The sequence below is a fragment of the Pleurodeles waltl genome, chromosome 7, assembly GCF_031143425.1.
Source record: "Pleurodeles waltl isolate 20211129_DDA chromosome 7, aPleWal1.hap1.20221129, whole genome shotgun sequence".
Classification (NCBI taxonomy): domain Eukaryota; kingdom Metazoa; phylum Chordata; class Amphibia; order Caudata; family Salamandridae; genus Pleurodeles; species Pleurodeles waltl.
The window spans coordinates 1,117,492,820-1,117,507,305 of NC_090446.1; the positions used below are offsets into that span (position 1 = coordinate 1,117,492,820).

The 14,486-nt window shown below is 43.2% G+C and overlaps 1 protein-coding gene across 1 annotated transcript in view; it reads right to left on the reverse strand.

The window, feature by feature from the left end:
* FADS6 (fatty acid desaturase 6) overlaps positions 1 to 14,486 on the reverse strand; it is a 159,873-nt gene that overhangs the window by 115,767 nt on the left and 29,620 nt on the right. Inside the window, exon 2 of the mRNA XM_069200093.1 lies at positions 3,111 to 3,277. Within this exon, the coding sequence (XP_069056194.1) occupies positions 3,111 to 3,277 (167 nt within the window). The remainder of the gene's footprint in view (positions 1 to 3,110; positions 3,278 to 14,486) is intronic.

Here is a 14,486-nt window from a genome sequence, read left to right on the forward strand (position 1 = left end):
ATTTCGTAAGAGAATCTACACTAGATAGCAGCAATTCACCTGCACGGAATGTGACAATGTTGTTACTGAGAAGATAAGTCTTTTGCAGCCCCATAGAATCCCCACAGCAATGAGATATGCTTAGTTCACTAAGTGCCAGAGGTAGAGGAGAGTAGCAATGATGTAACTTGTGGGTAGTCTCATGAGAGAACAGATCGGTATAATGCCTAGAGTCTTATTTTTAGGGTTTTATTGAGGCCTTACATTGGGAAGATATGAGTTGAGAATCGTTTTGAATGCTTGTACAGTGGAGGTAGCCCTAATTGAGGGTGTTCCACCATAGGCAGGTGGACTGAACTAAAAATGAAAGCAGCACACATTGGCGTGGGCATGGAAATTAGTTGCAGGTTAACAAAATGAAGTGATTGTGTTTGAGAATTGCAATTCAGTATTAACAAAGTATGGTGGGATTAGGCCATGGATTGCTTAAAGACCCCAAGGAAAGAGGATCTTGAACTGAGCTCTCTGACTGCTGGATAGAGAAACCGTCTCTCTTCTGAAGTGGAAGGTATTTTGTACCAGTGTAAGATTAGGGAAAATGCATTGTGTAAAGCTGATCACTTTGTCAAGGGGAGAGAAGGAGTATTTATAGAGGCCTGAAAGCAAGTTCTTACAAAGGCTGAATTAGCTCAGAACCAGCTTATTATTTGGTGACTTAGGATATGGAAATGGGGAGTTGGATAACTCCTGTTGACACCGAGCAGCTCAAATCTATCCCCAGAATGTGAACGATTCTAAAACCCCCTTGGTGCTGAAAAGTACACTAAGGTTGTACGAGGGTATGTTTGTCCACAGGAAATGAAACTGAGATAGGAAGGGGCATAAAGACTGATAAAGCCGAAATGAGAGCGTTTACTTTTTGGGCTTGTTCGGCCTAAGAGATTGTACAGCAAAACAGCGGTAGATAGCTGTCATACATTTGACGAGCTAACAAAAGGAAGAAAAATGTGTACATCATCAGCACATAGGTGGTTTTAGTAACAAAAGTAGGAGAGTATGGCCCTAAGCAAAGCGGTATTTAGTTTGAAAAGTAGAGGGCTCTGAATGGAGCCTTAGAGAATGACATGAGGAAAAGGGTTGGGTGATTATTTTGACCGGCACCTGAATGGGATAGGTTTGGCCTCAGGGGAGAAAATGTATTTGACAGTTCAAGGTCAGTGAAGATCACTGTGTTCACAGGAGGAAATGACGGTTTTTATGATGGGAACAGTTCTCCTTATGGATGAAGTGGAAAGGGTGTGATTGGCTAAGTAGAACAGCATGGATGGAGGGTTCATGGATGAAAGTGGCAGCCAAGGGATTTGGGGGGGTTCATACGTTGTCAAGGGTACTTCCTACTAGATAGAAAAGAGTTACTATGTTGGTTTTAATCAACGGATTTACAAATAATGTCTGTATCAGGACCTAGAAGGACAGAATGTATTTAATTTCTCTTGTTCCTCGCACTGATCCACGCACAGTACCCTCATTATGCCTCTGCCTCAGTTTTCCACAGTCCTGCAGAGACTCTCTTCAATTGCAATCAAACAGAAACACTTTTGTGCCAGCATGCACTATGTAGTCAGATTTGAATCTACAATAAAGAGGCATGTCTGAGGAGGATCCATTTAGCACTGCACACTCTGGCATATAGAACATCTCAATCAGTATATAGTTGTATGATAGTCCTCAATGCTTCCTTGTGTTGGGTATGGGCACAGTACATCTTATCCTAACTCACCATTCTCACACAAATTTTACAAAAATATTAGGTTTCAAGAAAAAAAAAGATACTTCAACTCTCCACTTGATTTAATACATAGGTTGGTCAGAGACAAGTGTTGAGTGACACACTTCAATCCTCACCTTAACCACCAGTATTTACTTGCATGTAACCTTATGGCAGGGGTTTGGCTAGTCGCTTCATTATCTCGACCAATCCAAGTCTCCGCCAAATAGAGGCAAAAGAAACAGGTCATATTTTGGAAAATATGAAATGGAACCTTATGAAAAATTAGTTCATATAAGGTGTCTCTGAGGTTGCCTTACTTGCATCCAGTATTGCAAGGCTTTCCTTAGAGCATTTTGAATCAACTGCTATTCTTTCTTACACAAATAAATGAAAGTCAATAAAAAATCATTCACAATGATTAAGTTATGTGTATATGACAAAAGGAAGATTAAATGAACCTATGCACCAGTGAGATCTGATTTTTTTTACTGCTGGAAACTAGATCTGTTTAAATAGGACCAGAATATAAAATGGCATGGGGCTGGGAGACTACGTCAAAAACAATTACAGTGTTTATGCAGAAATTGTCTGTACTTCAAACGACATAGCGGTGTATGGCAATGTTGTCTTTTGAAGAAGGGTTTGATTGTCACAAGTTAGCACTAAGAAAGTTCTGGTCTCAAGCATATTTCTGTCTGCAGTATTTACATATCACTGTCTGGCAGGACAAATGTGCCAGGCTTTAAGATAGGTTGCAAAATATCAATCTTTGCAGATTGTGGGTGCATTACAGGTCAGTGGATTTGAGGTGGCTGAGAATCTGCAAAAATAGCCCAAAACCCTAGATCACCAAAATGGAATATTCGCCGTGTAAAAAGGCTGGATCTCCATGTCCAAGAGCCTTGGTGTCCATTTTATTGGTCCGGCAGCGATCTAATAGTTAGTATTCTTGGACTGGGGCTCAGTTCTATGGGAGGCCAATGAGGGAGTAAACTGGTTTCAACGTCACATTTAATGCAGAGGGGCTACTCAGTTGGTGTTCGCCTGGAGCTCCAAAGTAAACCCCTCAAAGTGACCCACCACTGACACCACTGATTGTCCATTAAAGCAAGAAGAACAAGAGATGGGTACGTGTGTTTGAGTACACGTCAACGCAAGATACAAGAACAGCAAGTGAAGTGCGTAAGTATAGCAATATTATTTGTGAGCACATTCATTCATTATAAAGCAGGATGAACTGTGCTGTACTTGTATAAAAACAGTGAACAGTGAACATATTCACCAAAGACACTGTGTGGTAAATATGTAACTCAGATATATGCTCTACTTATGAAACACACATTGCTTCTGCATTAATTACCTCGATAAAGAACGTTGCCCAACATGTCCTCCAGAGCTTGGACTCGGTCAAGGCCCCGTGACTAGCCAGGTGACTTCCTTTGACTGTAAGTGTGCTGTGGGCAGCTCCCAAGATGATAATCCCACACAGGAAGAGAAGAACACTGTCAGAGCGCAGGCAAATAAACCCTGTTAGTGGAGAAGAATCTATTAGAGGTATACGGAAGAATTAAGAGACAGTATGTGTCATGTCGCTAGTGTTACTGAAAGCAGCCCTCCCTAGTGCTGCACAATGCACAAGTAAGGTTTTATAGTGTAGTATGCCTAGAGCTACGGCTTGAGCAGCCTGGGATCTTGGGAGTCCAATTCTGTGGTTTGAGGAGACTATGACAAGGTCTGAGGAGCGGGTCTACGGAATTAGGAGTTTAGTGCTATGGTCTGAGGGGTCTGTGGCTATGTCTGGGAAATTTAGTCCTATGGACAAAGGATTCTATAACTGCTCTTTGTTGTCTGAGAGTCAGGGTCTGTGCTTTGAGGGGTCAACTGCTATGGTTTGAGGATGTTTCAGGTCTGAGGTGAGGAGTCTCAGGCTATGATCTAAAGAGTCTCAGTCTATGTTGGATGAAGCTGTGGTTCTATTCTGTGGCAATAAGGACTTTGCTGTTTGGCTACGACTCATGTAGCCTTAGTATGCCATGGTCTACAACATTTATAGCATCCACAGTTATCATCTCATCATTTTAGGACTGGGGTCTGAGGAGTCTATAGCTGTAATTCAAGCACTGTGGAATGGCCTGAGGAGTTTAGGACGTGGTGGTCCACAGCTGTTGCCTGCAGAATCTAGGGCTGTGGTGTGACTAAACTAGAGCTACAGCTGATGTCTGTGGAAATTAGGGCTGTGGTGTTAGTATTATAGACTTCTGTGGGAAGTATAGAGTTGTGGTCCGGGGGCCAAGCAGTGAGGAGTGAGAAGTCTAGGGCTGTGGTTTGTTAAGTATGGGGCGGTAGTCTGGTAATTGTTCATCTGAGTATCTAAGGCGTCAAGGGGTGGTATGAGAAGTCTGGGGTTACTGTCTTAGAAGGATATGGCCATACATTCTAAGGAGTTGAGCAGAAGAGGCTAGAACCAATGCATGACTAGTATGACTAGGATAGAGCTTAAAATTGGAATCCATGACAACTGGGTGGCGAGTTTAGCAGCATGATACAAAAAAGTGGTATCCCAACCCGTCAATAATGTTTCTCTGTTAAATTACTCCAAATTTACCCGTTTTATAGATGGGTGGGCCTCCCAAAACCAAAGACCATCAGTTGATATATATATATACATATATATATATATATATATATATATATATATATATATATATATATATATATATATATATATATATATATATATTTTTTAAACAATGCCTTATAAATGAATGTTGATTAACATCATATATGATACAATAAGACACAGTATACATACATTATGAACATTCTGCCTATAAGAATGAAAATCATTGTTTTTAATGCACAGTGGGAATATATGGGAATAACAATGTCATCCATTCCCACACTTGTATAGAAACATGCTATATTAAGAGTATTGGAGATCATGAAAAAAATAATGGTGGATATATAAAAACGCAGGACTGTTGTTTTGTTATATTTTTGATGGTGGAAAAAAAAGAAAAAAAGAAGAAAAAATCAGTAGCAGTAGGATAAGATGTTAATAATGAGGGACATTGGCCCATACATTTCTAATTAAATACTGAACTGATTTTATCTATTATTTTCCACTTTGTTGTGCTCTAACAATACACCATGTAGAAATAATAATCCTTTAATCAGATAAGCAACGCTGTCAATAACCACATTTCACATGAACTCAATAGCAAGTTAGAATAAACCATACAAAGGGTTAATAGATTCAGAAGAGTTTATTTCAGTATCACATAAGGGATGCATCATGTAGCATAACACATCAATGGATATGGAAAAAAAAGTTATAGACTGTAGATAAATGTTTAAAAACTACGTGTCCCAGAATAAAACATCATAGCTATCTGACAAGGAACTATATGTGTGGTGGAAGGAGACGTTATTTACCTGTGATCAAGACCTGTTTAAGGTTGAAACGTGTTGGGTGGTGGAAGCACTGCTTGTGAAAAGATAATAAAAGGCTGGAATAAGAACCTCCTGGCGTGCGATGGCTTACTTTGTTGAAGAAATTTATAGGAGTTTTGGTCGCTAACTCCTTCATCGGCACCGGCAGTAAGAGCGCATGATTTCTATGCAGCCATTTGGTGATTAATATGTATACATGTATGTATTGTAGCAACTGTTGCTCTACACAACTAAATCTAAAGTTGCACTGTTGCAGAAAAAAATTCTTTAATTTTTATCCATAATTGTTCCACCAAAACAGACTGTGAATTTGTCTATGATCAAGGTCCAGGATGGACCGAAACACGTCAGATGCGGCCCCAGGCACACATTAGCTCAATCGCCCCTGGGAGGTGGTGGTCCCCGGGGATTATTAAATCCAAAGGAGGGGGGCCCCATGCATCCCCCTCCTACATTAACCCCAAATGCTCCCGGGACCTGGCTCACCCGGGGCAAAAAAAAAAAAAAAAACATGGGAGACAATGTTTAAAAAAAAAAAAAAAAAAAAACCCTGTTCCATCTGCAGATTTTTCCGTTTAAAAAAAAAAATGCTTTTTAGCCCTGGCAGGATCCCTCGGGGACCCTAGCACCAGGGCCCAGGGGTCAGGATGACTCTACCTTGGCCCCTTTCTTTTTGTCTTTTGAAGCCGAGTCCCAAGATGGCTGCCAAAACTTCTTTGTTAAAGTGCTGCCAGCCAATCAGATATCAGCAAGGAACAGTTGGATCCGCAGAAGATCTGCATCTTATATATCTATATTTTGGCCTTAAATTACTCTGAAACTACTGAAGGGATTTCCACCAAACCACAAAAAGCATGATCTGTGTAACAGAATCTACCTTCTTGCCAAATTTGGTGTAATTCTGTTCAGTGGTTCGGGCTTTAGGCTTGTCTAAAGGTCCTATGGAAAATGAATGAGGAAAATGTGTTTTGGACCCCTCCCTTTTTCTTCACCCCTGCTTAACAGACCACCCGAAACTTTCCAGACAGGAGTTGAACTTAGCAAAGTATAAGTTTTGATAATTTCGTGAAGATTCATGAAGCAGCACCAAAGTTATAGGCAAAACAAAAAACGCTCTTCCTAGGTCATAACTATAACTACCTAGTGGGCAAAATATGGAAAGGACACCTGAGTGCAGAGACAAGTTAGAATCACAGAATACTTTTTTCAAGCTTGCATTCATCTTTCTGCCTGCAGCATCTTTCAGGGACATGCCTACACAGCCACGGTGGCCATCTGGCCTAATTAGTTAATTTAAAGCCAATATGGACCAACTATGACAAATTAGAATCCTAAACTTTAGGAGAAAAATTAGTATCCGGATAGCAACACTTCAGAAAAAATATATTTTTCTATGGACCTAAGCATTTGGACAGTAGAGGGCTTATTCTTTGCAGAACAGAAATTCATGTTTTCATTGAAATGAGCCAGCACCTCATGTGTCCACCTACTCCTTGGGGATGTTGCAACTCTTCATTTCTGGAACCTTGACTACTACACAATTCTTCTCCATCCATAACTGTACAAATAGAAAGTGGTCCTATGCCCCGCTTATCGTGCGTTAGTGGGTACAACTGCAGTATCAAGCATTGCCTGCAGCTTTCCTCCAGACAGCGGCAAGACTTGGGAGCCATTTCATACAATAGGTGACGCCAAAACAGGATGTCAGGTTAAGCTTGAGCAATGATTCCCCTCAACTCTATTCACCCACATCATGATTTGTTTGAGCACTTGCTGGAAGTCATTACAAATCCATCACAGCCCACCATTCGCAAATTAAAAAATATATATAAGGCCAGATGTACAAAGCTTTTTAGTAGTTGCTAATAGTCCGATTAGCAGGATCAGGCCGTTCGCGACCGCTAAAAAGCAATTTGTTATGTGCCAAGGCCCAGTTTGCAATTTGGTAACCTATTGCTAAATCGCAATTTTGGTTTGTGAGTCGGTATCAGTAAGTGGCCTGTTTAGGGCGTCCCTTCCTAACACCAAATCACAGTGGTATGTGTGAATGTTTTGAGACCGAAATGCAGTTGCAAAACATTCACATTTTATTGACTCCTTAAAGGAGGTGGTAACCCATTCGCAAATGGGAAGGGGTCCCCAAGGGAGCCCTTCCCCTTTGAGAATATTTGTACAAATAGTTTTTGAAGAGCAGGCATTGGTCCCACGGATCAATGCTCACTATAACAAAATGAAAAGAAAACTTTTCATGTTTCTTTTTTAAATGCATCCTGTTTTCCAAGGAAAACAGGTTGCATAAAAAAATTATAATAATCTTTATTGAAAATCATACACATACGTAGTGGTCTGCTGACCCCAGCAGGCCACCATCCCTGTGATTTTTGCCATTCCCAGTGGGTCACAAAGCAAAACCTATCTCATGAATATTAATGAGGTAGGTCTATTTGCAACCCACTGGGAATCACAGAAAGTGTAAAGCACATTTTGGTACATGGGTGTTTGCGATTACCAAATAGTGAATCAAAAAAATTCACTATAAGGTAATAGCAAACCTGAACCTATGCACATCTAGCCCAAAGTTAATTTTAGAGCTCGTAGTTTCTGTTGTTTGAGACATCCTTGCCACTCACCCACACTGCTTCTGGAAGTCACTGGTTAGAGAAAGCCAAAGTAATTGCCAGCATTCGCATTATTTTTGGCAAGACCCAAGCAGCTGAGCTTTCAGAAGTATCATAGTCCTGGCACACGCAGTGCACTCGAGCTCACCTGATGGCCAGACAACCACATGTGGGCACCGGCTGAGCTTTCCATCCACTGCGGGCTTCCCTGTACGCATCACAGCTCATGACCATCAAGTTTGATTAAGAGGTGGGACATATTAGAGCCAAGTCATCAGACTCCACCATTGTCTCTGGCCCCACGTTCAACAGGAGCTTGACAGCAAACTAGGACAGGACCCCTATGAGAGACTTCAGGCACGGCTCTTGCACATCCCTGCCGATGTGACGCGCCGTTACACTTCATGGTGCTCTGCTATCTCGCAGGGCATAGGTCTGAGAGACGAACAAGGGTGTCAGACCCCCTCCCAGAAAGGCCATAATCGTGGGAGGTGCCAGGGAGAGAGAGAGTGGTTACAAGAATCTGAGGAAAGCATCCTGCGAGATCTCAGCTTTGGGAGCTGTAGGGCGCCTGTCCGGGATCTAGTCATCCCTAGGTCCTCTCCCAGATTCCCTGGGAGACAGTGCCCCGTGGTCAGCTGCACTTTCATAGCTGAAAGAGCATCATAGTATTGATGTCCGTGCAGGCAGTAGTGCTTAGTAAACTCAAGAAGACTTTTAAAACGTAAATATTGATTAATAAATGGATGGACATAACGTCCGCAGTTTGCAAAGTAAGGGGTTGGCTATAGACAAAACAAAAACACTAACAGTGGCACCAAGCCATGCCACAAATATGACATACTACTATGGATCCGTATGCAAATCGGAGCACTCTTCAGCCTCGCCAGGGACATGACGCACCGTAAAACTGTCACAGTACAATACAATGCCTACTGGAACTGTTTGTAAGGAGCCCCAAACGCTGTCACTGTTTATGCACAGGGGGTTCTTTCCCTCACAATTACCGAATAGGGGAAGCACTGACTTGCTCACTAGAATATCTCAGGAGGGTGAATGAGAACGGGCTGCATGTTTCTGTTGACTCCTTTAGCTGGCGCCGCTGTACACAGCGCTGTGGAGTGTAACGAGTCATAGCTGACACATCCCCAGGCCAAAAGAGGGTCATTTGAGGTTCTGTTGCAAGAGTGCATGCTGCCTCTCTGCCTGGTGATTGAAGGGCTGTATCAGCAAAATGGATGCCGGTGCAACTTAGCTGGACAGCCATAGGTGGAGTACAGGGGGTATATCACACCACTGGGCCCCAGTGTCCCTATACCTGCTGCACTAAAGATAGCTACATCTGATTGGTCAGGTCTAAAGCCTGCCTGAACGAGAATGTTCCGGTAGAATGGGACAATAAAGCAGCGGGAGAAAGGGAGAACACATCTAGGGAAGGAGGTGTGATGAACCCTGCATGGTGCATCTACAGTGACGGTCCTGCCTGGAAAGGACACCCACGAGGTGATACACGATGTGTGGAGGGTCACAAAAGCAGGGCGGGTGCTTTCTATGCTAGTCTCAGCTGCTGGTGGGTGACTATTCGAGTGGATGAGATGTCCAGACCTGGGAGAGTCCCTGGCTCTGAAGTCCCAGAGAATAGAGCAAGCGGATCATACATGAAGGTCACCATTAGGAGGACCACCATCCCTCTCAGTTTATTGCCTCTTGTGCTGACCACCCAATACCTTTTGTGTAGTGCGGAGCCATTAGGGATGAAATGTGGGTTTGAGTCCCTGAGTGCTGCGTGATCCATAATCATTGTCTGGAAGGTCTGAGTGGGCTCCATCCCTCCAATACATACCCTTGTATATGTCCCCACGGGGCTGCACCTAGCACCTCAGAGTGTACGATCCTAAATAGAGACGTATTGGGCAAATAATTACCAAGATCTCTGTTGTTCTGGGCAGGGAGGAAGGGGAGATTGAGCGGGGGGAGGGAATGTTTTATACAGTTCCTGAACTAGCAAAACAGAAGGAGGAGACACCTTTTTGTATTGATCAGGGAGGAGGGTCGCTGCACATGATGAATGGGGGGCGCTGCATTCCATACACCTGTACTCAGAACCATAGTCTACTTACGTTTCGGCATTCTAGGAAGATGATGATGATGGCAGTGGTGGTGGAGACGATAGTAAGAACTGCTATTCTTATATAGCGCAGTTATACAACTTGTGCTGTGCTCAAAATGATGGCCAAAGCAGACAAAATGTGAATTCTGTGAAAACTGTATGGCCAGTTGCAGCAATATTTCCTCAGAATCTTTGAACTGGCCTGTAACCATGGTACCTCCCTCATCACAGCCACCTGGCATGGCAACCTGGGTGCTTGGATTGATTTCAATCCATCACCTGAATCACTGGTGAAAAAGATACCCACTACTTGGTTCTTCCAACTAAACTTTATACTATATTCTCCCGTTTACTAACAGGGAGTACCATATACCCATGGTCAATGCTCCAATTCAAACACAGCTCACTACTGAAAGTCTATCTACCTTTCATTGTCCAAAATAATTTCTCCTCTACTGGTCCAAAATTCTGCAGCACGCCTGATCATCCAATGGCACCACATTGCACCAATAATGGAGAAGCTCCACTGCCTGCCTTTTAAGATACATGTCATCTTTAAATCGATTGTTACTGCTCATAAAAATGTGTATTTAGGCTCACCAGATGGCATTGCTGCAAAATGTCATTGGCACTCAATCTCACGATCGCTACGGTCTATCTCTATGGCAGGTTGCTATGGCAAATCTCTAGAGTAAAAACGGCATGCTATGGAGATTGGTGTTTTTGTTTTTCAGTTGCTGTCCCAAGCATCTCGAACTCTCGCTTTAACTTTAAGACAGGAACACTCCTTGTCTATATTTAGGAAGCATCTAAAAACGTATCTATTCACTAAAAAAAGTCCCTTAGCCATACAAATCTGGCCATCTTCAGTGCTATGAAGCTTTGGTGTCCATGTATGATATAAATTAAACATAACATAATATTCAGCCCTTCCCTGTAGTTCCTCTACAGCTAGATTTCTTAGTGCCATTAAGTTAGGAGCGCTACAGCCATGCCTAAAACCAATGTACACAGGGAATAGCTGACTACCCAACGAGGCAGTTGCCTACAAGGCTAAGCTAAGTACCGTCAAAGAACACCTCCTTCATCCACTTCATTTTGTCAGGCCAGATGGAGGAAGAGGAACAGTTTAGGTTAAATGTTGGCTACTCAGTCCCCAAGTCAAAACCAAGGATGAAGGAAAAAGAACCTTCTGTGGGAGAAGGTGTTCAGGGAGCACATAGGGAAGACAGGAGCTACTGGTTCCCAACTGGGGTGGCTGAGGTCATATGCCATGTTTATGCTGGGGTACATCCTACTACGGCTGTCCAAACTAGGCCATGAACAGCCGTTTCTACGCTTGACTGTCAGGATAGCATGGGCGAGCTGTCAGGATTTTCAGGAAGATAGGTGGAGGCGAGGGTAAGGACCTCAAACTCAGCAATTAAACAACACACACAATAACAACATGTCCAGCCCAGTGTGTGTCTTTATGGAAAAGAACGTACTTTTAACCTCACAGCAGAATTTAACACTGTACCATTCAATGAATATATCACACATGGTTGCAGAATGCTGCATTCTGCAGTAAGGTGCTGCATGGTGATTTTCTTATTTTCCATGTAGAGGCAAGATTCCCGCTACTACTGCCCCCCACTCTTCTTTGAGTCTTGACAGTATAAGGTCAGGTGAATGGTTGGGATCTCACTTTTATACACATTTCAGTTAAGGGATGTAGATACAGAGACTCAAGATCAAGAAATTATTTGGGGTCGCTCTCTTTCAAGTGACCCTCTCAGGCCGCCTTCCCAACACAGCCTGTGAGTAAAGGGATGCTTCTCATAACAGGTAGCGCCAGGTGTGACTGAGCAGAACAGCTCGCAACATAAACACAATGAGGTGTGAGTTTTCCGCGTCTGGCTGTCGTCAACCTTCCTGAAGCATTAAACAGAGATAGACAAAAGAGCAGACTTGACCTAGAACTTTCCTCAAATTGAACAAGTGAACCTCCAGCCCCATCTGTCACCCATACTATGTATCAAATGGCAGTGTTCAGAAAGAACCAATCAGCAACCCCTTGCTAACAAAGTCTTCATGGAATTTCAAAAGACAGGTCTCTCTTATCTTCCTTTATTGTCTGGGCCTCGACCATTCAGCCACAAGAATGCAGGCAAAACAGTTCCACTGTCTTGGGAAGGTATCTGCACTCTCCACCTTGTGCCATGCTGCAACAAGGGGCATAAAATGTTTTCCACTGAATTCAGTATGCATACACCCCCCCACACACACACACACACACACACACACCCACACACACACACACTCACTCACTCTCCTACAAATTACTATACACACAGGCAGGAGGCCAGTGCAAAGGTTCTGGATTTCACATTAATGTGGAAATTTACATGAGCGAGATCATTAGGCCACACTTTTTCACTTACACAGATGAAAAGGTCTTGTCACTCTGAAGATTCACAAAATATGGCACACTGCCACTTCTGCTTTAAGTTTACACCCAAGACTGGGACAGTTGTCCACTGTAAACTATAAGGCACTCCTGGGCTGGAACGCATGCCCGTATATCAATAAACACTCTCACTTCTGACAGTCCAGCAGGAGATGCCAATGGCAATTCTTGGGCTCAGCTGGAAAAGCCAGTGTGGTTTTCCAGGCCCTCTCTGACTATATGCATGGCTGGGCAGTGGGTTTTCCAGTTCCAGTTAGCGCCAACGTGCTCCATGTCACATGTCAACAGGAAACAAGTGGCCCGAATCTGGTCAAGAGTAGTCTGTGGAAGTCACTTGATGCTCAGGCTTCACAGCTATTGAAAAGGTAGGAAAGAAGTGGGAAGAAAAGAAGTGATGTAATTAGAGCAGCCCAAATACGAGGAAGGGAATTTCTGACGGGTGGTGGGTGAAGGCAGAGGCAGTGACAGAGATGGGCAGGAAGGCACATCGGGACAGTTGCAGCAATGCCGCTGACGGGAAAAGATGGAGTCATGTACAGAAGGCAAGTGGAGAGGGAGAAGGGTACTAGAGAGGAGGCAGAAGAGTATGAGTAAGACAGAGGGGAAAGGAAAAAAGGAGGGGCGAGGGAAGACAAAAAGGGATCATGGAGTTTCTCTGTAAAAAGAAACTGTTTTAAAATTATACGTTTGTGGATAAACCTGCCGTAGAGGGACTCATCCGTGCGCAGTATATACCACCAAAAATACAACAGCCCCAAACACATACTCAACCTGCATATGATGTTGAAAAGGATTAGATGCACATAAGAAGTCACACTGGTATCGAAAAACGTAATTGAACAGAATAATGCCAGTGCCAGAAAAGGGAGGATTGCTGGGATTGGGTATCATGTGACACTATCACTTCACCAAAACGAATGTCGACAACAGGGCACACGCCTAAAAAACAAGAAGTAGGGGGACTAACCCAAGTCAGGCAGTATGCAAGTGACATCATGGCGTATGACATCACAGCGGGTGACATCACAGTGCATGACACTGCATGTGTCATCACAAGAAGTGGCATCACAACCTAAGAACTCACAGGAAATTACATCATAAGAAGTGACATCAGATCTAAACACCTCATGCATGTTTAGCAGGTCTATCATGAGTACATTTGAGCACATTACAAGAGTTAACATACAGTTTCTAAATTGTAATCCTTCTCATATAGCACAATGAGCTATGAATGACATATGACTACTACACCTTGTAACCCTCACGGTCTTATGTAACACATCCTGTACATTGATTTGAAACTTGCATGATTTATTGTCTATGTATAATGTGTGTGTGTGATATAAAGCGTTCTGACACTCTGCATTGGGATGAGTAGCACTATATAAGAAATAAAACAAAATAGTGGTATTTAAACTGTTATTTGTGTAAAGAATACAACAAACTAGCACATCTGACATTCCTATAGAGTATGCACATCTCCTATATACAGAGACAGCGCAAAGTCAAAACCATGCCTCTCTTAAGTACTTTTTGAAGCAATAACAAGCTATGTGCCTTTGCCTCCCCTCCACTGCGTTTGCATTCAGGTGTGAGGCCCCAGTTGGCTCCTACCCAGGCTAGACCAACAAAAGTAGGCCTGATGGCCCCATAACTTCGGCTTTTGTTTTGGGCCCATCTGGAATTTAGAATAAAAAAGCTCCCTTGCTACCTGCACATTGCTGCTCAGAACGAAAGCAGACAATGTGCAGCTGCTGCTGAATGTGTCCCAGTGTCTGACAATAACGCAGATGAGTTCAGCACATTCCTGTGGGGGCCAGCTTCTTGGTAAGCTGGACTGAGCCCACCCTGTGAAAATTGTGGGTAGACGCCATCTACCTGCTGTAGCCTCAACCCGTGCTCTGGAGGATGCTTTCTAAGGGATGCCAGATACCCATTGTTGAAAGCCCCCCTGTATTTTTAGGTTTGGCCTAGAGACAGAGAGACACCTTCATATGCATACATGCGTGCAGCATGAGGCAGTGGTTCAGTCTACTTCAGCCATTGACTCTCTTACTGCGAGTGACAGCATTTTACTTGTTCACATCTGCAAATCCACCTAAAAGG